General features: G+C 36.9%; 1 protein-coding gene across 1 annotated transcript; it reads left to right on the top strand.

Annotated features, from left to right (window-relative positions):
* The first annotated feature begins 17,710 nt into the window (after positions 1-17,710).
* Positions 17,711-20,854, top strand: LOC133783164 (receptor like protein 22-like). The gene is made up of 2 exons (XM_062222711.1): positions 17,711-18,013; positions 18,295-20,854. Exons 1-2 carry the CDS (start codon positions 17,858-17,860, stop codon positions 20,572-20,574), a joined length of 2,436 nt encoding a protein of 811 aa, XP_062078695.1. The 5' UTR covers positions 17,711-17,857; the 3' UTR covers positions 20,575-20,854.
* The last annotated feature ends 5,598 nt before the right edge of the window (positions 20,855-26,452 follow it).

Genomic DNA, 26,452 nt, shown 5'->3' with positions numbered 1-26,452 from the left:
CAAGCCCCTCCTCCGAGGGACGTTCACGTTCCTCCTCGTAGGCCCCGTGGGCGTCCACGGAAGGATGCAGCCACAAGAAGGCCAGCACAACCTCCGGCACCAGCAGAGCCATCCGCTCCCCCTAGGCCTCAGAGAAGTACTCGGGCTAGGGCCCCGGTTAATCCACCTGTGGAAGTACCTGCAGGAACTGAGAACAACCGAGCCCCTGCAGAGGCTCGGACTCAAGTCCCTGGGAGCGCACCGAATGCAACCAACCCATCTCAGGCAAACTCTGGACCGTCTAGGCCGTGAAATGGATGGCAGCCACCGTCACCCATATGGTTCCCTCCATCACCTATAAGATATCCTTCACCCCCTCGCAGGAATGCTCAACCAATTCGAGATCAGGGCGAGAGGCGTGCGGGAGGGAGACAAGGAAACGGGGAAGCTTTCCAGGAGCGGAGAGGCGCCCCATCAGAAAAAAGTCAAACATCTCGGTCTCGCACGACGGAGACGAGGCGGCATGGAAGAGATCCATCTCGAAATAACTATGCGACAAGTTTTACTAGTGACGACTCTGGAGATACTAGATCGGTCAGCAAGCATGGTCGAGGTCGTAAGAATACTGGAAGCCGCAGGAATCGCTCCAACCTGTGAGAACATCTGAATCAGAGTCGGGGTAATGTTGACCCGATAAATCCGGACCTAAGAGATCGCTTGAATAGGCGTAAAGATCCCTTACGGAGGCACGAGCCTGGAATTGTGATCGATGACAACCGATTCCAGACAGTACCTCTCGCGGACCCAGTCCAAGAAAGAATTGATCAGCTTGAAAAGGCCTTTCGGCTTTTGAAAAACGAGCAAGAGCACGATCGATATGAAGATTCTGACGAGGAGCTCGAGTCGTTTGCTCCCCATATTTCCAACACTCCATTTCCCCAAAGGTTTCGAATCCCCCACGTCCCAACGTTTGAGGGAAAGATCGACCCATACATTCATCTGAGTACGTTCAACACCATAATGAGAGCCAGTAACGTGGGTTACGAGCTCAGATGCATGTTGTTTCTAGCATCATTGATAGGACCAGCCAAAAGCTGGTTCGAAAAATATAAGAGACACTCAATAACTTCTTGGGAGCAGCTGTCTAAAGACTTTAAGAAGCAGTTCAGAGCCATGATGGGGGTTAGACCTGAGGCATCAACCCTCACTAACGTTCGGCAACAACCGGGCAAAACGTTAAAAAGTTACCTCACAAGGTTTAATCTGGAAGTTGCTCGAGCTCGGAACGTAGATGACAGTGGACACCTAATGGCTATCCAAGCCAGAGTAATGCCAGGGAGTGCCCTCTGGGACGATATGCAAAGGAAACTGGTGAGGTCCATAACCGAGTTTAACAGACGAGCGCAGAGGTTTGTCAATGTAGAGGAAGCGAGATCGACACTTAATGTGACTTCCCAGCCCGAAACTACAACGATAAACGTCAACTCTGCCTCAACCTCGGTGGACCCAGTAGCTTCAAAGCCTGCTGTGGAATACCCCTCCAAGAGAAAAAAGAACGAAGGGAGTAACCCCGAGGCCGAGGGAGGAAAGAAAAAGAAAGGGGAGAGATATTTCTCTGTGTACAGAGTGTACACCAAGCTCAACGAGTCTCGGGAGAACATATACCTGGCCAATGAAAACCAGGTCCCCTTTAGGCATCCAGACCCGATGAGAAATCAAAAGTCCAAGAGGGACTCCAGCAAGTATTGCCGATTTCATAGAGACACCGGGCATACTACCGATGAATGTCGACAACTGAAAGAAGAGATCGAAGGATTGATCTCGAGAGGTTACTTCAGACAATATGTCAAGAACCAGAGTGCTAGTCAGGCGGCTGCGAGCCAGAAAGTAGCTGCGCCGCAACCTGCACAAAACAATAATTCTCGAGCTCGGGAAGATAGGCCCCCGCCGATAGATGGAGAGGATGTAACAACCATCTCGGGAGGGCCTCATCCCACAGGAGTGGGCAGAAATGCCCAAAATAAATATGTTAACGAGCTAAAAACTGGGGATGGGTCTCCCTATGAACCCGAACCTAGAGCTCCAAAGAGTCAAAGGATTGAATCCCAACCAATAACCTTCACTGAGGAAGACGCGTCCCATGTCCAGTTTCCTCACCATGATCCATTGGTCATCACTCTCCAGCTGGCAAATAAAAGGGTCCATCGAGTACTCATAGACAATGGGAGCTCAGTCAACATTCTCTATAAAGCAACCCTCGAGAAGATGGGACTCTCCTTTCGCGACCTGAAAGCGTGTGCAACTACTTTATACGGCTTTTCAGGAGAAGGGACCGTCTGCATGGGATCCATCGAGCTCCCCGTAACCTTGGGAGACTACCCAGTCTCAGCAACCAAGATGATGGAGTTCGTGGTAGTAGATCTACCTTCAGCCTACAATGTGCTGCTCGGGAGACCCGCCCTGGTCGGGTTGGGGGCAGTCTCATCAGTAAGGCATCTGGCCCTTAAGTTCTCGACCCCTAGCGGCGTCGGAACATTAAAGGGAGATCAATTGGCTGGGAGGGAATGCTACAGCATTTCCCTAAGAGGAAAGAAACAGACGAGCGCACAAACACTCGTCATTTTTCGAAATAAAGACGGGACAATCTTAGAGATTGATGAAGAGATCGATCCAATGGTTGAGGAGAAAGCTGACCTCGAACCCTTAAAAGAGCTCGAAGAAATTCAGCTCGAGGAAACCGATCCCTTGAAAAAGGTGAAGGTTGGAAAACACCTCCAAGATGAGACAAAATAGCAACTAATTTGATTTTTGAAGAAGAACCAGGATGTCTTCGCGTGGTCACACTCGGACATGGTGGGAATAAGTCTGAATATAGCAGGCCACGCACTGAATATAGACAAAAGCTTCCCTCCGAAGCAACAAAAGTGAAGACAGCTGGACGAAGACAGAAAGAAGGCACTAAAGGAGGAGGTTGACAGGTTAAAGGCAAACCGATTCATTAGGGATGCCTTTTACCCTGACTGGGTAGCCAATCCGGTGTTGGTCCCAAAGCCCAATGGGACGTGGCGGACCTGTATTGACTATTCAGACCTCAACAAAGCTTGCCCGAAAGACTGTTTCCCATTACCAAGGATTGACCAGCTCGTGGATGCCACGGCGGGGCATGGCCTGATGTCCTTCATGGATGCATATTCTGGATATAACCAGATTCCCATGCATGCCCCCGACCAAGAACATACGAGCTTCATAACGGATAAAGGGCTATACTGTTACAATGTCATGCCATTCGGACTCAAAAATGCTGGGGCCACATACTAGCAGCTCGTGAACATGATGTTTTCAAAATAGATAGGCAACAACATGGAGGTTTATGTTGACTGTGACGCCCCACATCACTATGGCTGCTTTCTGGAATGACGACTGGCCCTACAAACCAACACAAGTCTTTCCAGCGTGCTTTGTCCTCACTCGCACACTTCCTGGGAAAACTTCCCAGGAGGTTACCCATCCCTAGATTACTCCAAGCCAAGCACGCTTAACTTTGGAGTTCTCAAGTGATGGGCTACCGAAAAGAAGATGCACCTTCCTGATATAGGTAGTACCCATCAATCCATTTAAGCCCTCTTCAACTGTTTAGTCCCATACCTACACAGTCTTAGAATCATTACACTTGACCTTCCCCAGGCGGTGTGGGATTGCACAACTTACCCGGTCTTTCCCCTTACGGATCACGAGATTCTGACTGTCACATTGACGACATGCTTGTCAAGTCTCAACTTAACAATAACCATGTTGATGACCTCGAAGAGTGCTTTGACGTGCTCCGAAAGTATAACATGAAACTGAATCCTCAGAAGTGCACTTTCGGGGTATCTTCAGGAAAATTCTTGGGCTTTATCGTGAACGCTCGTGGAATAGAAGCCAACCCCGACAAGATCCAGGCCCTGATTAACATGCCCTCACCTCGAAGACACAAGGATGTCCAAAGTTTGACCGGCAGGATGGCGGCCCTAAGTAGGTTTATTTCGAAATCTACAGACCGTTGTCTCCCGTTTTTCAACCTTTTGAGGGGAGGAAAGAAATTTGAATGGACAGAGGAATGCGAGCTGGCATTCCAGGAACTTAAAAAGCACCTCGCCAAACCCCCTATCTTATCAAAACCTGAAACGGGAGAAGTACTGTACCTATACCTTTCCACCACCAAACACGCAATAAGTGTCGTGCTCATCCGAGAAGAAGAGAAGGTACAAAGACCCGTTTATTACATCAGTAAAAGGTTACTGGGGGCAGAGTCAAGTTACCCCTTGATGGAGAAGCTGGCTCTCAGTTTAATTCATTCATCTTGTAAACTTCGCCCCTACTTTCAAGCGCATCCCATCCATGTGTTGACTGATCAACCACTTAGGCAAGTCTTGTCTAAACCAGAAGCTTCAGGCCGACTTCTTAAATGGGCGGTTGAACTCGGACAGTTTGAGATCACCTACCACCCGAGGACGACCATTAGGGCACAGACAATGGCGGACTTTATAGTAGAATGTACTGGCATGACCAACGACAAAGTCATAACCCCGGCCCACGAGCTGTGGAAACTATACGTCGATGGCTCTTCCAATGAAAATGGATCGGGGGCAGGGATCATTTTGGTTACCCCCGCAGGGAGCCGATTTCATTCTGCTCTAAGATTTAACTTCAAAGCATCGAACAATGAGGCCGAATACAAAGCTCTACTGATGGGGCTTCGTATAGCCAAGGAGCTCAAAGCTAAAGCAATACATTGCTACAGCGACTCCCAGCTCGTGGTTAACCAAATCTTAGGAGAATACCAGGCTCGTGGCACAAAAATGGCAGCTTATTTGGAAAAGGCAAAATCCGCATTGGAACGTTTCGAATTTTATGCAATCGAACAGGTTCCCCGAGAACGAAACTCCAATGCTGATGCCTTGGCTCGGCTCGCCACCTCCGCTGAGAATGATGAGCTGAACGTTGTTCCGATAGAACATCTATCGGCACCTAGCATTAACAAGCAAGAGGAGGAAGATGTGTGTATGAGAAACAGAGCCTACCTGGATGACACCAATAGTTGAATATCTCGAGAACGGAGTCCTTCCAAAAGATCGGAACCAGGCTCGAAAGTTAATGTACCAACTTCCTCGTTACACCATTTTGGACGGAAAGCTATACAGAAGGGGATATTCCATGGCATTACTTCGGTGCATAACTCCACCTGAAGCTAAGAAAATCTTCGAAGAAATTCATGAAGGGTTCTGCGGAGATCACACCGGGGGGCATAGCCTATCCAAGAAGATCATACGCCAAGGATATTTCTGGCCTACCATTAAAACAGATTCTTTCGAGTACGTGAAGAAATGCGACAAATGCCAGAGATTCGCTACGATTCCCCGAGCTCCACCATCCGAGCTGACCATGTTGACTTCCCCATGGCCATTCGCGGTATGGGGAATCGACCTCATAGGCTCTCTCCCAACTGGCAAGGGCGGATTAAAATATGTTGTAGTCGCCGTGGATTACTTCACAAAGTGGACAGAGGCTGAACCATTGGCAACAATAACTTCTAAAAAGATCCTTTATTTCGTGGTAAAAAACATCGTATGCCGATATAGGGTACCGAGGAAGATTGTATCCGACAACGGAACCCAGTTCGATTGCGACTTGTTCACCAACTTTTGTGAAAAGAACGGAATAATAAAGAGTTTCTCATCAGTAGCTCATCCTCAGGCGAATGGCCAGGTCGAGGCTGTGAACAAAACTCTCAAGAGTTCTCTAAAGAAAAAGTTGGAGGAGGCGAAGGGACGATGGCCCGAAGAATTGTCCCAAGTCCTATGGGGATATAGGACCACAGCTCGAACATCAACGGGGCATACCCCGTTCTCTCTAGCATACGGTTGCGAGGCAATGTTGCCTATTGAGGTCGAAATCCCAACAATCTGAACTCAGATTTACGACCAAAATTCAAACCACACTCAGCTCGAGGAAACCTTAGACTTGATTGAAGAAAAGAGAGAAGAGGCTCAGCTGAGAAACGTTGCCTACCAGCAATGAGCTACCAGGTATTTCAACAAGAGGGTTCGAGATCGAAAGTTCGGAATGGGAGATCTGGTGTTGAGACGCGTATTTTTGGCAACACGAGATCCGGCAGCTGGTGTGCTCGGGCCGAATTGGGAAGGACCATTTCAGATAGAGTCAGTCATCCGGCCCGGTGTTTACAAGCTAGCAAGATTGGATGGGAGCCTGGTACCGCGAGCATGGAATGGCGAACACCTAAGACCTTACTACCAATAGTATAGGAAAAGTGTTGCCTGTAACCATGATTTTCTATCTGTATTAATTTGTCTGCTTTTGAATCCATCAAATAAAGATCTATTTCGTTCAATATGTTATCTCTTTTTATTTTTGCAATCTCTCTTAATTTAATAACCTATGGTCACACTCATAGGATATTAAGGGGGCATCATGGGTAGCTTAAAAAATAAAATAACATGCACGAAATACATACAAGTGTTTGGATATAACCAGATGCGCGAGCTTAGATAGTTTGGACATAACCGAATTATAAAAAACATCCAAGTGTTTGGATGTAACTAGATACGCGAGCTTAGATAGTTTGGACAACCAAATTATCAAAAGATAAAAACGTTTGGATTTAACCAAATGTGCGAACTTAATAGGTTTGGAGCAAACCAGCTAAAACTAATCGACGATAAGTGGGAACCTAAATCTATTTCAAAATAAGTCGAGATCGAGGCTGGAATATCTTAAAGAAAAATAGTTTCGAACTCATAACCTCGGGGAAATAACCGAGGACGAGGAAAAGTAACTAAGCAATAAGATATAACTAAACCATTCACATTACATACCATACAAGTACTTTCGGGTTCATGGTTAAAGTAATATCCGACCTTGATGAATAACGAGATCGGAAGCGGATAATTCGAACAAACAATGTGTGAATGCATCGAGTTTCGAGCCTGAATCCAAACTATGTTTGTATGAAGAAATAAACATAAACAATTCATTAATATAAAATATGCAAAATATTTCGAGCCAAGAAATGTAAAGCATATATAAGTTAATATAAAAGAAATTGTATCAGCCCTACGGGCATAAATTAAAATAGTTACAAAGAATAAAGGGACGCAGCCCCGAGGTAAGGATCAGGAAGGAGCAGTTCCCTTGGCTTTTCCAGCGTCAACGGCACTAAACCCCCCAGGATGAATAGCATGACTATCCTTCTGAGCAGCCTCTCGATCAGCTTCACTCGCCTCAAGACGGGCATTCCACCGCTCTACATACTTGGCCTCGAGAGGACCCAGGAAGCTGGTATCGAGGTCGGCATTGTCAACCCAAATTTTGTACATGGCCTGGTCGACCGCCTTCTCCTTCTGCTCTTTGAACTCGTCCAGGAGGCGGGCCTTCTCGCTTTCCATGATGTCGAAAGTACCAGCTTTCTCCTCCTCGAGCTTAGCATTAGCCTTCTCCAGCTCAGCAAGACGAGTCTTCGCCTGTTCAAGCTTGGCTTTCGTCTTCTCCAGCTCCGCGAAACGGGTCTTCACATTCTCGAGTTCGGTCTTCGAGTCCTTAAGTTCATCAGCCATCTTAAGCTGGAGATCCCTCGACTCTTGGGCCAGAGATATACTCGTGTGCACCTCGTTGGTCAGCTTATAATTAAGCTGTGCTGAAACGACAAGGGCCTGAGGTACAAAGAATGAATTAGAGCACGAACCAAGACACAAGCAATTAAAGGAGAGTTGCGAAGGTTAACGCGGCAGTAAGTTCAATACTCTTATCATAAAGAGTATTACAGTCTGAGGCCTTGTGCACAAGGTCCCAATGGTCGGCGCCGAAGCCTAAAAAACTCTGACCCACTCGAGAGAGAACGTCTGAGCTAAGCACAGCCCCTTGGGTCCCAGCAGCACCGTCAAGCACGAACTCCTCAACATGAGGTCGGGCCATCGGCAGTAGGACCTTGGAGACGGAAGGTTTCTTCGGGGGCCGGCCGACTGTTATTTGAGTGTCGGCTGGAGGAAGCAAGATGGGCGCGGTTGAACCAGATGCATCAACCTGGACATTCGGCTCCTCGATTGTGCTCGCAATAGCCTGAGTCGTTGGGGTCTTCTTAGAGCGTCTAGGGACCTTGGATGGTCGGTCGGACCTCCGCGAGGCGCTTACTCTTCTGAGCTCCAGCTCCCTCATCACTAAAAAGCACAGCGTCAAGGTCGGGATCCATGGCACCTGCACAGTTCCAATCGAAGTTAAACATAATGCTAATAAACTGGAAGATAAAAAAGAAAAAACCAGGTAAAGAAAGACCTAACTGGAACTCTCCCCCGAACTTGAGCTCGGGGACCACGAAATTCCCCCATCTTCAGAAGAGGCGAGAGGAGTACCTTCCCTATAGGTGGACGTCAACCTCAAAAGGTCCCTATAGTCATTTGTCCCATATTGGACAGCTATCCCGTCCCACACTTCATTCAGACTATACATGGTGTCATACTTCCCGAGCCAACTATCAAACCTACGAACTCGGTCGTCTACCCAAGTCCATATATAGAAATGGTCCCTATCATCCGGGCATAAGACTAACCTATTGGGTTTATATTTTAATAGGGTGGGGGACCACATTCTCGAGCTAAGGATGACTTTACCTTGATCATCTGAGTCTGAACTCGAGGCTTCGTCATTAGCCTCGTTCCCCGATGGCGGGCTTCTTTGGCGAGCTGGGGGTGGAGGCCTCGCCTCTCTCCTTGGAGGGAGGATGCCTGTGGGCAAAGGCACCTCCTCCCAACGATCATAATTTTTATTGGACCAGTCCGAGGTGGACTGGCCATCTCCCAAAAGCCCACAATCTTGGAGCTTACTCTCATGCAAAAGGTACGAGAGAGACCTCATGCCGTAAGGGAGTTGGAGCAGAGTCTCTTTATGCTCCTTCATTGCCTCGTTGGGAGTAGGGCGGTGAAAATTAGCTGGAAAGCAAGACACATTTCAACTAAGTACGGATTTACAAATAAAATCCTGAGCACAGAGATAAAGAAGATTGGAATACTTACGAATCCGTCTGAATGAGTAGCATCGAGACGGGGACAAGTCATCGGTCCAGAAGAAGGCTTTCTTAAAATTAGGTGGATGATTAGGAAGATCCTCAAACACCTTTTTCTCTTTGGGATAGCTCGAAAGGTAGTAAAAACCGTCTCCTCCTCGAGCTCGGGAGGGATTGCTTTTCAAACAGAAGAGGTATAAAATCTCCTGCGGCGAAGGTCCTTTCCACTTCAGCTCGTGGTATAACGACCTCAGGGCAGACAGAACCTTGTAAGAATTGGTGTTGAGCTGGAACGGAGCCAACCCAACAAAATCCGTGAAGTCCTTGAAGAAAGAATTCAAAGGCAGTAGTGCTCCTGCCTTCATGTGTTCCTGACTCCATGCCGCGTACCTCAGCCTGTTGTCAGGGTTTCCAGTCTCTGGAGCATAGCAGCTTTGTTCGCTAGCGATCGGAGCTCAACATCTCAAGGAGCTTGACAACCTGAGACCATGGAAGGACAGGATATCAGTTATCTGATTTATCGAGGTAACCGAGCTCCAATAGTGCTCGGCCTCAAAGATTTCCCTCGTCGGTTGCGAGGTAAAAGGCTCCCCAATGAATGAAAATTGGAGCTCTCCCGGACTGTACGCAACGGTCACTTTCAATTTAGGGTCGAGCGGGATCGGCCTGGGCCCTGAATTGGATTCTAGATAAATTGCCTCTCAAAGGGTTCTCCTTTTCTTCTCTATGACCTCGTCAATTTGGTGGCGATAATGAGCTCGAATATCCTCCTGTTCGCGCACGAGATCGTACTCACGAATTAAACATTGGTTCCGAGCAAACAGCGACTCCGGGCTCGGGGTTTTGGGCGAGTAAGGGATTGCCAGAAATGACCCCCACCGTCTTTCCAGATTCTGTGACATCTAGCGAGAAAGAAAAAATGGTGAGGGCCATGCATGCAAGAGTTCAAGAATTGCGAGCTTGACAAGACAAGCTCGGAGCTTAAGAATGAAACGAGCTCGATACTAAGACCCTTATTAAAGAGTCAGAATGTGTATTATACGAGAAAAAGGAGGAGAGTGGATAAAACTTTTTGAAAATCCCGATATATCAGGGAAAAAGGGTGGCGGTTATTCAGAAAAGGTAATCTTGGGTATCGCGCGTTCTTTAAGACCAAGATTTTGTACCCGATATCTTGGTGTGCAAGATATGTCATTTAAATTTTGAAACCCAGAAAAAAAAGATATCTTGTTTGACACCAAAAACTGGATTTAGAACCAGTGATTTAAACCTAGCATGGAGCCTTAAACGTGAAAGCCTATTGGTTAAAATTCTCCTAGCGTGACAAACTAAGAAAGTAAACTAGTGCATTCCCAGAAATAACAAGAACAGCGCAGACAGAAAACTGGCATAAAGGAAAACAAAAAGATAATCAGATACTTACACAATGAAGGCGATTGTATAGAAATCGTTGATTGAAGGAGAGGCTGCAGGTATGAGCTTACAATCTCGAACAAACCGGCGGTCCTTTGCTTCTTCGGCTGAGAGAACATGCACAAGCAAGAAGTTCTCAGGGAGAGTTTCTGGTTTTGTTTTTGTTCTTTCTTCTGATGAGCGAAAAATAAAAGGAAGACGATGAATGGGGTCTTATATATAGGCGGTAAAAGTGGATTAATCTGGGGCATTGAATAAAACCCTTGCAAGATCCAACGGATAGGGATTACTGATATGATGGTACCAGAAAGGTGGCAGACGAATGATCGTGGGCAGATTTCCAAGGTACTCAAGTACCCTGAATGGGCAATACCCAACTGACACGTGCCCATTCTCGAGTATGTGACGGTACGGTTCCCGAAGAAAGTATTTCAAAAGTTTCCTTCTCATAGGATTCGAACAAATACTTTTGAGGGGGCAAGATGTTATACCCAGATTTTGAGCGAGAGAATTGTGACCTCGAAAGCTGGATTCATAATGAATGAACTCGTAAAGTCTGGAATATGTTCGAAATCTAAACATCGAACCTGCGAAGCAGAGACGACTTCGAAGATGATAGCCTCGAAATCCTCGCAAGCTCGAAAGATAGACCCCGAGGTACATCTGTTCTCGGGATGGCCTCGGATCAGGGGCTCCGAGCCTGACGCGTGTACGAGCTCGAAGTCGTGTGGCCTCAGGAGATGTTATAGCTCGAAAGTCAATAAGAAACTTAGGAGAATAGGGCCTTGGTGATATAGGATAATAACTTTAAATATCCTAATGGGTCATCTATAAGAGACGCGGTCTACATTTATTACTGTAAATCCCCTACAATCAAGGGATATTATTTGATCAGTTATACGCCCCCTAATCTTCAGGGAACGTTTCCTTTTATATCGGATTGCAGGCATTTAATGCCATTTAATTTATTTGCATATATAGAGTAACTTCTCGAAATATGTGGGATAGTATTATGAAATCTTCTCTATAAATAGAGAGGTCATGCACCATTGTAAGGGACCAAAATTTTGTGATCTTGAGAGAAAACTCTGGAGAATTCATCCTTGAAGAATTTTCAGAGATCATCTTAAGTTCAATAACAAAGACTCGTGGACTAGGCAGATTTAACTGTTGAACCACGTAAAAAATCGTGTTTGTGTTATCGTATTTTTATTGGCTATTACTGATTATTGTTTACGTGCTCTTCTTTCACTGTTGACGAAAAACGGCGTCAACAGACAGGTACATGGGCACCCGAATTGTGGAATTCTTTCAACATTAAAAAATTTAAGCATTAGCAACCATGGCTACCCGAATTGTGGAATTCATTTTTTTTAATTTACTAAAAGCAGTCCCAATAGCTACTGTAAAATAGACAATATGTAAAAAATTTAGCTAAAAGACTTAAAATTCTTCTCCATCAGGTGCTTTAAATATTTAGGTATAATACATTTATACAAGTACTAATATTTCTAAAGCTAGATATATAGTTAAGCCTCAACCTTGAATGTATATATTTAATATTTTTTCTTTTCTCTGTCTCATTAGCTATTTGTTTATTATTATTTTTTTTCATTTTCAAATTTTTTCTTTGACTTTAACTAATAAATAATTGTTATAAATACAATATTTAAATGATGTAAAAAAGATATAAATTATCTCATATATAATGTAATGTATAAGTGTGAGGTAAAATAGAAAAAATAAGATTTTAGCAAGGTATTTTGATAAATAGAATAGATTATCCATTGGGAGTGCTCCAAGCGTCCTTAATCATAGCATTTCTCTGATTCATTTGTTGGTCGAAACATTTATATTAGTCAAATGCTTTTGATGTTTCAATGTGAACAATAATTCATAAAAAAGAAATATTCATAAAAAAGTACAAATTAATCCAAAAAATTATAATAACATCATGAGCATAAAAATAAAAATAAACAAAATTGTTACTAACAATAACCAAGACATTAAATTAAAAATAAAAATATATTATTCCGTTTAGAAAAATAAACATATAGGGACGTTAAAAAAATAATAAACATATTTGTTTAGAAATTTTTTTTATAATAGTGAACAATAATCAATGGTAAATAAAAGACACAATCTTGAAATAAACTAACATCAAAAAATAAACAAACCCGATTTCTAGAATCACAGTTGCCTCCTCCACCATTTTCAACTTCTTCATTGAACGACCGCAAACAAATGGGGGAGACCAGGCTTTCTTCCTCGCCTAAGAACCATGCATTTTGACACTAGCTAGGGGGGACTCTCCATTCTCATCGCTTTCCTCCAATTTCGATGCCTCCTCCATATTTTCTATCTTCTCCGGCGACTCAGTAGAAAGTATATCACCAGCGCTCCTTGTAGAAATCATGGATTTGGAAGAGAAGGAAGAGAGAGGGATTTCACTTTTTTGGGTCACTGTTTTTTATTATTATTATTATTTTTGGCAGCAAGTTTTTAGTGTTTTGAAATGAAAGAGAATGTGAAAATGTTAGATAATTGGGAAGTTAATTATGACTACAAATCCTCCTTTTGCGGTTTACAATAAATTGAATTAAAATTATATAGAATAAAAAAAGAATCTAATTAATTAAAATCTAAAATGGATTAAGATTCATATATAAAAATGAAATAACTATTATTATTATCAGTATTAATATAATAATATAAAAGATTATTGTAATGAATTATGTAAAAAAAATCCCTTTTTATATTCATTTAAGTATTTTTGGGCTCTATTGATTTGGGCCAGGACTATTGTTTGTCTTAAACCTGATTTGTACCATGTGGTGGGACTTATTTCATACTTTTTCAATCAAATAGTTCAATATTGTTAGTCAAATAGAGCACAATTTTGGGCCCCACTTTGACTTTTTTCCCACGGTTCACAATACGGAGCCATATATGTATATATATCCAACCTAGAAACAAATCAGCCAAATACCCAAATCAATTACCGAAATAGATTATACCTTTCGATTTTTTTGTACCTGTATTTTTTTTATTATCACTATGGTTTTTGTGTTTTAAAAATTTATTTTTCACCTTATATTATGTAAAATGATTTAAATAAATTTTTAAATTCAATTTTGATAAAAAAAAAATTGAATATAGCAACACAGTTTTTAAGCCAAATAATTTTATTTTTGTTCTGAATTGTTAATTTGGTACATTATTTGAGATTTTAGATGAAAAAACTTTGACCAAAATCAAATTTAGAGTTTTATTTGAATCATTTTACAAAATATATAGTCCAAAAAATAATTTATCAAAATATAGAGGAAATTGCATTTTATATGTGATTTTTAATAGAGTGTGCAAAAATATGGCTTTTTTAAAAAAAAGTTAATCTATGGCTTTTTTTAAGAATTTTCACTTTTATGGGTTTATTTTCCCATATTTTTGTATAAAAGTTGGCTTATGCCATAGTTTTACTCTTAATCAAATTTGGAAGGGTATGTTTGTAATTTGATTATTAGTTTTTTAGGTTATTTGTTTTTTTATATTACTAATTTTATATTAAATTTTTCTTTTGTTATTTTGCAAATTTTTTTTGTAATATGAATTGTTTTTAAAATTATTATTTATTTATTATAAACATGTTTTTTTAATAAGATTGTACGTTTTTTTTTTTCAAATCCTGGGTAGGGTAACCAGTTACTTGATTGATCTTAAAATAAATCCTAGAGCTAGGTCAAATAACATGTACCAGGAGGGGTAACCAGTTATCCTGAGATGAGTAACTTTCTTTCATAAGAGGGGTAACCAGTTACCTAAGAGGGGTGACGAGTTACTCATATTAAATATGAAAAGAAACATCAAATTTGAAGGAAAAAATGGAAGAACACTTCATTAAAAAAGGAAGAAGAAGTAACTATGATTTAAGTAACATAAGTAACTAGTTACCATAAAGAAACCATAAATATACACACACCAGAATGTGAAAGTAACCAGTTACCCTCAGAAATATACACATAAAGAATGTGAAGGTAACCAGTTACCCATTCACGTTTTCATATTTTTATTAGTTTTCTTTCCAAATTTTGGTATTCCTATAAGTGTTACAATAAAAAGAAAATGCTGAAAAAATTGATTTGAATTTTTTTTACACATAGTGGACAAAATTATAAAAAAAATTACAATAATAAATAAAAAAAAATAGTAGAATAACTATGTAATGTTAAAATATATGTGTGAAAAAAAAAGAAAAAAAAAAGAAATAGAATGAGAAAAGAATAAGTACAAAAATGAAAAAAAAAAACAAAAGAAATGATGAATGAAAAAAAAAATAGATGAATAAATAAGCATGAAAAGAATAAATAAGAAAAATAATGGAAAAATGAATAGAAAAAAATATGAATGAAAAAACTGGTAGAAAAAATGAAAAAAAAATGGAAGAGGAAAAAAAAAGCTCATATGTGTGAAAAAAGAAAAAAAAAATGGAAGGGGAAAATAATAAATACAAAAATGAAGAAAAAATAGAATGAAAAAAAACTGAAAAATATGAAGAAAAAAAAACAATACAATACAATACAAATGAAAGGAAAAAAATAGATAAATGAAAAAAAAAAGAGAAGAATAATGAAAAAATTGAAAGAAAAAAAGATGAAGGAAAATATTGGTAGAAAAAAAAAAAGAAAAAGGAAAAAAATAGAAGAAAAAACAAGTAAGGAAAAAAAAAAAAAAGGAAAAAAAAGATGGAAAAAAAATTAAAAAAAATTATCTTCAAAATCAAAGAAAACATAATTATGATAAAAAAACTGTGATATTTCCATATTTTAGTTAGCAACTAATTGTGTTTCCCATACTTTAACTTTGTCTTTAATAAATTTCCCATACAAATTAAGAAAAGTATAACGCCCATATTTTTGCACATTAATGGTATAAAAGCCATATTTTTTAAAAATTCCCTAATATATATATATATATATATAAGTGAAGCATGGAGGGAGAAAGATGTGTGGACGGGGCTTTGGGTGGCGTCAAGAGCATAGGGTGCTTGGTGAGTAGATAAGATTGTACATTTCTTTTTTCAAATCCTGGGTAAGGTAACCAGTTACTTGATTGATCTTTGACAGTTATGTAAAAAAAATTCATAGAGCTAGGTTAAATAACATGCACCAGGAAGGGTAACCAGTTATCCTGAGATGAGTAACTTTTTGCCATAAGAGGGGTAACCAGTTGCCTAAAAGGGGTGACGAATTACTCATATTAGATATGAAAAGAAACATCAAATTGAAAGGAAAAAGTAAAAGAGCACTTCATTAAAAAAAGAAGAAGAAATAACTATGATTTTAGTAACATAGGTAACTAGTTATCATAAAGAAATCATAAATATACACACACCAAAACGTGAAGGTAACCAATTACCCCCAGAAATATACGCACAAAGAACGTGAAGGTAACCAGTTACCCATTCACGTTATCATATTTTTATTAGTTTTCTTTCCAAATTTTGGTATTCCTATAAGTGTTACAGTAAAAAGAAAATGCTGAAAAAATTGATTTAATTTTTTTTACATATAGTGGAAAAAAAAACTATAAAAAAAATTACAATAATAAAATATAAAAAATAAAAAAATAGTAAAATAATTATGTAATGTTAAAATATGTGTGAAAAAAATGAAAAATAAAATAAAATGGAATGAGAAAAGAATAAGTACAAAAATGAAAAAAAAAACAAAAGAAATGATGAATGAAAAAAAAACAGATGAATAAATAAAAATGAAAAGAAGAAGAAAAATAATGGAAAAATGAAAAGAAAAAAAATATGAATGAAAAAATTGGTAGAAAAAAATGAAAAAATGGAAGAAGAAAAAAAACTCATATGTGTGAAAAAAGAAAAAAAATGGAAGGAGAAAATAATAAATACAAAAATGAAGAAAAAATAGATTGAAAAAAAAAATTGAAAAAATATGAACAAAAAAACAATACAAATAAAAGAAAAAAAATAGATAAATGAATAAAAATGAAAAGAAGAATAATGAATGAAAAAATAGAAAGAAAAAAAGAATGATGGAAAAAATTGGTAGAAAAAAAAAGAAACATGAAAAAATGGGAAAAAAAATAAGTAAGGAAAAAAAGAAAGAAAAAATAATTAAAAAATGAAGGAAAAAATTAAAAATTAAAAATTAAAAATTAAAAAAAATAAAATAAAATTACCTTCAAAATAAAAAAAATATATAACTATGATAAAAAAAAAGTGGCATTCCCATACTTTAATTAGTTACTAATTGTGTTTCTCATACTTTTGTTTTTTCTTTAATAAATTTTATCATACAAATTAAGAAAAATATAATTATCATATTTTTGCACATTGATAGTATAAAAGTTATATTTTTGAAAATTTCACATATTAAAATATGTTTTAATTATTTAAACATTGTATAACTAAGAATATTTTGAATATTGCTCTTTTTTACTGATTTTATAAATACAAGTACCAATATGAATTTTAAAACTATAGTTCACTGAAATATAAAGTACCAGATAATAAGTATATTTCCAAAAAATTAATAAGGCTCCTCTATTACTTGTCCGCTTCTTTGTATAATTGGTCTTGAGTCAATATATAGCTAAAAAAACGCACACGACTCTTCGGTGGAAGGAAAATTATTTCATTTTGAATTTGGTGTAACGTAAAAGAAATGTGTTAATGGGTTTGTTATTAATCTTAATCAAGGTCCAATCCAACTTATCATATCATAAAAGAAAATGAGAAAGTCTTCATCAGCTACCAAACAAATATGTTAATAGAAATTGTACAACCCAAATGTAAGTTAGACTTGTTCACTACTCATACATAACCAAACCAATTACTTGTGAAAGACTTATTCAAAATAGATCCATCGAGAGCATTATTATCAGTACTTGTAAAATAAATCATAATAGCATGGCAACTACCAGAAAGAAAATAACAAAATTTTCCAGCTCTGAATGGAAAAGAAAGATCAGTGAGCCAATTACAACCACATATAGTACAAATTATTAGGCCTATAAATAATACACAGAATGGCATATGTGATTCTCACCAACATTTTCATTTTCAGTACGTACATATTGATATCTTGCTGGAAATATTTGCCAGAAAAATGATGAGGGGTTTGTTTTCTTTGCTTTACTGTCTCTTTCTCTTCTTGGTTGTTTCTCTTCCATCCACCACTCTCTCATTTCTTCATTCTTCTCACCCTCCTTTGTGCCATCCCCAAGAAAGTTATGCTTTGCTTCACTTCAAGAACTCATTTCCCATAACCAATAGTAGTTACTCTTCCCACTACGCAGCTGAGCTTGGAATTGCCAATCCTAATAGTACTACTTCATGGAATATGAGCAAGGATTGCTGCACATGGAGCGGTGTCACATGTGATGAGCTTACTGGCCAAGTTATCTGCCTTGACCTTAAATGCAGTGGGCTTCAAGGCATTCTTCACTCCAACAGTAGCCTTTTTTCCCTTGCTCATCTTCAATCTCTTGTTCTCTCCTACAATGATTTTCACTCTTCCAAAGTTTCTACTCAATTTGGTAGGTATTCAAGAATGGTTCACCTTGATCTTTCTCACTCCTTGCTCAGTGGTAAAGTCCCTTTTGAGTTGTCTTACTTGTCAAAGTTGGTTTCACTTGACTTGAGTTTTAATCATGAGTTGAAACTTGAGACATCTAGCTGGAAAATAATTGTAGCAAACTTAACAAATCTTAGAGAATTGTTTATGCATGGTGTCAATATGTCTTATGTCTCACCCAATTCGTTTGTTAATTTATCAACTTCTTTGACATATCTTGATCTTGGAGAAACTGGATTGCAGGGGGAGTTTCCGGAAACTATTTTCAACTTGCCAAACCTTCAAGGGCTGGACTTAAGTTACAACACAAATCTCAATGGTACATTCCCTCAATATAATTGGAGTAGCCCACTTGAGAAATTGAGTCTTTCTCACTCCAGGTTCTTCATAGACTTGCCTTATCTTACAAGAAATCTGAAGTACTTGACGACTCTGTCTTTAGCTGCTTGCAATTTTGTAGGATTATATCCAACACTACTACATGCTAACCTCACTCAAATCACTTCTTTAGACCTTTCTTTCAATAATCTTGGGGGTCAAATCCCATGGTCTTCTCTGAATCTTCAAAAGCTTATTGAACTAGATCTTTCATCCAATAATTTCATCGGCCAGCTTCCAGAAGTTTGTAGCAGTAATTCAACAAAAGTTTCGTCCTTGTGCATCTCTTCAAATCACGATGATTTAGTTGGTGGTCCTCCTCTGAATTTAAAATCCTTGAATTTATCTACTAACAAACTTAGTGGGACAATACCATCATGGTTATATTCCCTTCAGTATTTGCAGGAGTTAGATCTAAGTAACAACAACTTCACTGGCTCCATTCTTGAATTCCAATCTGATTCTTTACTACATCTTGATTTACAATCTAACAAACTAGAAGGTATCTTTCCAAGCTCAATTTTTGAACTAGTGAATCTTTCGTTTCTGTTTCTATCTTCAAATAAATTAAGTGGTGTTGTGTCATTAGATCAATTCTCAAAGTTCAAAAGCCTCGAATATCTTGATCTTTCTTTTAATAGCTTATCAGTGGTTGATTCTATCAACAATGTCAATAGTACCTTGCCAAGCACTCTTTTCTCATTGGCATTGTCTTCATGTGGCCTAACTGAGTTCCCATACTCTCTTAGAAATGCTGAAAAGTTAGGAAGCTTGGAGCTTTCCTACAATCAAATTGAAGGGGCCATTCCCTCGTGGCTTTGGAATGTTGGCAAGGATTCATTGTATTTCCTTGATCTTTCTCATAACTTGTTGACACTTGTGGATCAACTTCCATGGAAAAACCTACGAAACATTGACCTGTGCTCTAACCAACTTCAAGGTCATCTCCCAATTCCACCACCTTCGACATTGTTGTTTTTATTTGCAAACAATCAATTGGTTGGAGAAATACCATCTATGCTATGCAACCTCACTTCTCTTACAGCGGTTGATTTGTCAAATAACAGTTTGAGTGGTAACATTCCTCCATGCCTGGGAAATTCAAGCAAAATGCTCTCAGTGTTGTGTTTGCAGAAGAATAACTTTCATGGCATCATTCCTCCAATCTTTGCAAAGAAAATTGCTCTGAGGAATTTAAACCTCAATGGAAATCAATTGGAAGGTTCCCTTCCTTTGTCATTGTTCAACTGTAAAAAGTTGGAAATTTTGGATGTTGCGAACAACAAGATACATGGATCATTTCCCCATTGGTTGGAATCTCTCCCAAACTTACAAGTGCTTATCTTAAGATCTAATAGATTTCATGGTCCAATAAGTAAACCAAGTGTTAGATTTCCCTTTCAACGGTTGAGAATCATGGATGTATCTAACAATGAATTCATGGGCCTCTTGCCAAAAGAATATTTTGAGAATTTTGTGGGCATGATGAATGCCTATTCAAAAGACTTGCAATATATGGGAAGGTTCATAGGACCATCCTATTATCATGATTTTGTTTCGGTGGCAGTAAAAGGTTTCTATGTTGAGTTGGTGAAAATTCAATCCATGTTTATAACCATTGATTTCTCAAGAAATAACTTCATAGGGGAGATTCCAAACATGATCATTGGAAAGCTATATTCACTCAAAGGGCTTAATCTTTCGCACAACAAGCTATCGGGTAATATTCCACCATCATTGGGAAATTTGAGCAATCTTGAATGGTTAGATCTCTCCTCAAACGAGTTTGTTGGGACGATTCCATGGCAATTGGCAGCAAATCTAAATCAACTTGAATTTCTAAATCTTTCCATGAACAAATTGGAGGGACAAATACCTCGTGGCCCGCAATTCAACACATTCAATGATGATTCGTATAGTGGAAATTTGGGGTTATGTGGATTTCCACTTTCTAAAACATGCAACGAAGGCAAGATAAACAAAACATCTTCTCCGGAGGATCAAGGGAATGGTGTTTTCTGGAAAGTTGTGCTGATGGGATATGGAACTGGAATAGTGATTGGCAGTTTAATAGGATATGTTGTCCTTACAAATAAAGATGTTGATCAGATTAAGAAAAGCTTTAGAAGCTACAATGGCATCTAAAACTATTTCGTCAAAATGGTGGAATTTGAAGAAGATACTAGTTGATATGATGATCAGCGTTTTGTGGAGTCTATTGCATGTTTCGAAATAAGTCATATGTTGCTTAGATTGTACCAATTAAAAGTATATGTTGCAGAGCTTGTACCAATATATAATCCATGCAATAAGTTCTTGTTAATATAATTTTACTCAACATTGTAGATTGATATATTATGTTATGAATAAAGAGAATTTTTGTGATGCATATTTTATAGAACAGAGGACAGAGGCAAAGAATAACGTGTATGAAAGAAGACTATGAAGAAAGTAAACTGAGAAGAAATGAATGTGAAATATCTGGAAGAGTTGCAGAGGAAATGAGTGAATGATACTTTAAATAATGTTATAACAACTTAAAAGTTCAATAGAAATAGAGAAAAAGAAATTGATACTTTAAATAATGTTATAACAACTAGCATCTGGTCTCATAAAGACATGGGTCTGAAAAGCAATCCATATTTCAGTAGTTGAAACACCATTGAAATTTGAAAGTGCATTGACCTTACCACATATCTAATATAGTTTACATGATACCAAAATAAACATTATTCCTTACCCTTCTATTTTTATCCTACATGATCCATATCTTTTGCTTATATTTATACAGTAAATGACATTGTGAAAACTTATACAGTAAATGACACAAGAAATAAGAATGTTTGGATCGTGTAGAAAGAGACATCGAAAGTTGAACTTGGTTAACAAGGCAAGAGGAATAGATAAAACAACAAGGATGCACATTGATGTAACTAAAGCAAATCTCTTCCAAGTGAGAAAGGTGTTAAAGCTACCAAGTGAGAAACAAAGTCTGTAAAGTTTTCCTCTTAACCTTTCCTCATTATATGACGATAAAACTAAGTCAATTATTTCAGAAAATCCATTTATTATGCATTGTATATGAAAATTCATATGAGACTAAATCAACTCACATTGATTGAATAAGCAGTTCCTAATATAAAAGTGATGAAGAGGGCCCAAAATAATGGTCATGACCCAACCATCCATCCAAGGCCAAAACTCTTAAAAATAACATTATTCTTATTTGAACCATATTAGATATGTGGTAAGGTCAATGCCTGCTTCTGAAAAAAAAATTAAAACGAGCCTCCAAAACTTGATAAGAAACAATATTATCTATAAATTGATGCTCAAATGAATTAGATTAATATAATGAACAACTAGCTGGGGCCAAGAAAACCTATAGAAAACATCCAAGGCGTCTTTAGTAGAGTTCTGTTATCTCAAAAATAGAAACAAAAATTCTCACCATAGACTATACAAGCAGTACATTGGAAATTGTTAATTTAAATCCAATAAACTTTCCCAATGAACAGAACTTTTCTTTCAAAATCAAAAACAAAGATATATAAAAAACAATGGTAAGAAAGCTTAAAAAAAAAAGTAATGCCAAGTGCACCTTGGTCCTAGGAGGCTAAGGAGAATGCATCCTAGGGGAGCTAAAGAGAATGCATCCTAAGAGGCTAAGGAGAATGCATCCTAGGAGAGCTAAGGGAAGGTGCATCCTAGGAAGCCCCAAGGGTGTGTCTGAGGTAAGCCTCCCAAGGTTTTCTTAGTGTTGACTCGAACGTGTCCAAGGTAAGTAGCTAAGGAGGAGGAGTCCCATGCAAGCCAAGAATGGAGACTTAGATTTTGACAAGAAGAGCCTACACAATGTCCGATCGGACATGCTTGGGAGATGCTAAAGGAGAATGCCTTGAACTTGTCCAAGGTGAGATGTCAAGGAGGATGCCTCGGACCACCTTGGTCCGAGGAGAAGGCCACAAGGTCCGATCGGACCTTGATCGGAGGAGGTAGGCTCGGGCTCACCCGAGGTGAGGTGCCAAGAGAGTTGGCTCGGACCACCTTGGTCCGAGGAGAGCCAAGCTTGCATGACCTTTGGTCCGAGGAGAGCTTGAAGGAGTAATCAACATACATGTGAGACTAAGTCAAGATTCCCAGAAACAACTTCAACAAATATGCGGGAATCTCTCATTCTTCCCACAAATGGGGGGTTTGTTACATTTTGAATTTTAAATGTTTCTTTGTAATTTAAATGTAATAAATATAATAAAATATCCTGGTTCTAAGGGATACCGTATGTATGACCCTAAGCCTATAAATAGAGGGCTTATGGGATGAGAGAGGGATTCCTCTGCTTCTTCTTTCTAGAGAGAGAAAATTGGGTCTGAGTATTCTAGAGAGAGAAAGTGCTGACATTTGAGAGAACTCTTGTATTTTTGCAATCTGTACTGAAGAAACTCAGTTAGCTCAGTCCATCTGATCTTGAGTACAGAACCATAAATCACAACTCTAAGTGGATTAGGCTATTATCAACAATCGGGGCTGAACCACTATAAAATCTTGCGTGTTCTTTATTTTCTTTAATAAACTGTCTGTGTCGTTTTACATTCTCTTGAAGGCTTGTCGTATTTGACGTTTTCACGTCGTTGACTAAAAACACAGTCAACAATAGGAAGAAAAAAAAACAAAACAAAAGAAATGATGAAGGAAAAAAAACAGATGAATGAATAAAAATGAAAAGAAAAAGAAGAAGAAAAATAATGAAAAATAGAAAGAAAAATATATGAACGAAAAAATTGGTAGAAAAAAAATGAAAAAATGGAAGAATAAAAAAAGCTCATATGTGTAAAAAAAAAGAAAAAAATGGAAAGAGAAAATAATAAATACAAAAATGAAGAAAAAATAGAAGGAAAAAAATAAAAATAAAAAGGAAAAGGAAAGAAAACTGAACAAATATGAAAAAAAACAATACAAATGAAAAAAAAAATAGATAAATGAATAAAATTGAAAAGAAGAAGAAGAATGAAAAAATGGAAAGAAAAAAAAATGAAGGAAAAAATGGAAAAAAAATAAGTAAGGAAGAAAAGAAAAAAAATAACTGAAAAAATAATTTAAAAATGAAAGAAAAATTTAAAAATTGAAAAAAAAAAAAACCTTTAAAATCAAGGAAAATATAACTATGATAAAAAAATGTGGCATTTCCATATTTTAGTTAGCTACTAATTGTATTTCACATACTTTAATTTTTCTGTAATAAATGTTCCCATACAAATTAAGAAAAATATAAGAGAACTTTAAAAAAATATGGGAAAAAATAAATTACTTTCTATATTTATGGGCATTAAAGTTATGCCACAAAGTATGGTAATTCTAGAAAAAAAAAATTATAATATGGGAATCCCACAAAATACTATGAACAAAATACCATAAACAAAAAAATACACTCAATCTCTCTCTTACTTTCCTCTTTCTCTCCATCTCTCACGTATTCTTCACTTGCTCTCTCCATTTTTCTCACAACAATGGCAGCCAGCCATTTTCTCTCACAACAGTAGGAGCTCTCTCACACCGGCAAATGGACGACGTATCTCCAGTCACCGCCGACGCCATCTCCGATTCGTATTCTTCTTCACATTCTTCTTCGTTTTCACGTTCTTCTTCGTTTTCACGTTCTTCTTCTTCTTCTTCTTTACGTTCTTCTGCATCTTCTTTGTTATTTCAGATTTGTTTTTTCTTTTCTTTTCAGATATGGTTTTCTTTTACAAATCTAGTTTTTTTTTTTTCTAAATCTGTCTAAGTAACCAGTTACTGTCATGATTCTGTTTTGTTTTCAAATCTGAGTTTTTTGTAGACTTAGCAGTAACCAGTTACCTTATTTAATTTCCTTCTTCATGGTTGTTTTTAAATCTGATTTTGTTTTTTAGATCTGGTTTTCTTTATATAACTACCTAAGTAACCAGTTACTGTCACGATTTTATTTTATTTTTCAAATCTGAGTTTTTTTGTGGACCTAGTTGTAACCATTACCTTATTTAATCTCCTTCTTCATGTGTTATTTTAAAATCTGATTTTATTTTTTCAGATTTGGTTTTCTTTATAAAACTACCTAAGTAACCAGTTACCTTCTTCGATCTTCTTCTTCTTGGTTATTTCATATCTGATTTTGTTTTTCAAATGTAGTTTTTTTTTTTTTTTTTAAATATTTGGCTAAGTAACTAGTTATCAATTAATTGTTATTTTGATAGGGGTAGCCAGTTACCCCCTTCTTCTTCTTCTACTACTACTTCTCATATTAATTTTGTATTTTCTAAGTTTTTTTTTTTTCTAGGTTAGGCTCAGTAACTAGTTATCAGTCAGTTATTTTAATAGGGGTAACCAGTTACCTTCTTCTTCTTCTTCTTTACTGGATGTATTCTGATCTGTTTTTTTTTCTTCCAAATCTGTCAGTAACCAGTTACAATTCACTCGAGTACTTGCCATGACAGTTAAAATTGATAGTAGTAACCGGTTACTGCCACATTACTAAAAAATCTAAATTTATTTTTATAGTGGTAATTAGTTATCATTTAAAATGAAATTAAATGACATATATATATATATATATCTCCAACAATAATCCAAAACATACATATGTATAATGACATAACCTAGACATCATCATCATCATCATCATCATCATTAGTGAAAGTCTTTCTCATCACCTCATATTTGAATGTATATATAAGATTAATATAATAACAATAATAATACATCCATATATATATATAAATGTGTACTATTTTATAATCTTATATATATGTATATATATAAAAATAATAATAGCAATAATATATGTATATATACTGAAAAAAAATTATATAGTTTTATGTATACGATTAATTGTATATATATGTATATATATTATTAACTTAAATATGATTAAAAAAATATCCCGTAATTAAAAAAAATCAATATTGAAATTATACGGTAAATTTTAATAAAATTACAAAAATATGGGAAAAAATCACATAAAAATGTAAATAAATAAATTATGCCATACAAAACTTAAGGGAAAAAAAATGTCATATTTATCAAAGTTTTAAAAAAAAATCTCATATTTCATGTAATTTCTTCAAAATATAATTCTCATATTTTTACATAATAAAAGTTTAAAAGCCCTATTTAAAAAAATTCCCCCTTAAATATGAATATGCGGTTCCATTGTACAAATGCCACTTCTATTTTTTGGGCTTCTTTCCCTAAAAAAGTCATTTTTCTGTGGGCTTTTTATTTTCAGAAATGCCAATTTCTCTTTCAAAGTTTGCATCTTTATTTCTTTTTAATTTCTTTCTTTATATTTGCCACAATACATTATTATTTATGCAAAATAAACATAAATTCAAATCAAATCAAATATTTTCAATAATAAAATATATTACATTAATTTCATAAAAATATTAATTAAAACTTAATTATTTTAACACTTAAGAACATTAAATATACATTTTCAAGAACTAATCAAGAACCTTCACAACTATCAAATTGATTATTTAAAATCAAAGACAATCACAAAATAGGCAATATTTCAAGAAAACGTGATTTGCCTGAGCAACTCACTTAGTTGACTCAGCAAACCAATCACGATCGTAGTTCACCACATGAACCATATTCATTTTCAAAAATTTTAATTCCTGCATTGATTAGTGAGATGTATGAAATATGCAGATCAGATAATTAATCACACAGTAAGATCCTTTTGCAATATTTAAAGGAATTGTGATTGATGTATTAATATGAAAAAATTATTTAACTCACAAGTTAATAAATAGATAAAACTGTGTTTCGTGATTGCTGTAACATGATGCAATCCTGTCGGAGCAACTTGAACTTTTAATGAAAACTCAAATTCTTCTAAAAGAATGTTAATTCATAGTTTTACATATTCTTTTACTTTCTTTACTCAATTAATATAATTAATTTTGATTAATTATTAATCATTTGATTTTCGTTAGTCAAATAGAATAAATATAAGGATATTGGTGATTAGTAAACAATCTCT

Source organism: Humulus lupulus, chromosome 6, assembly GCF_963169125.1.
Source record: "Humulus lupulus chromosome 6, drHumLupu1.1, whole genome shotgun sequence".
NCBI classification, from domain to species: domain Eukaryota; kingdom Viridiplantae; phylum Streptophyta; class Magnoliopsida; order Rosales; family Cannabaceae; genus Humulus; species Humulus lupulus.
This window is presented reverse-complemented; position numbering and strand designations above follow the sequence as displayed.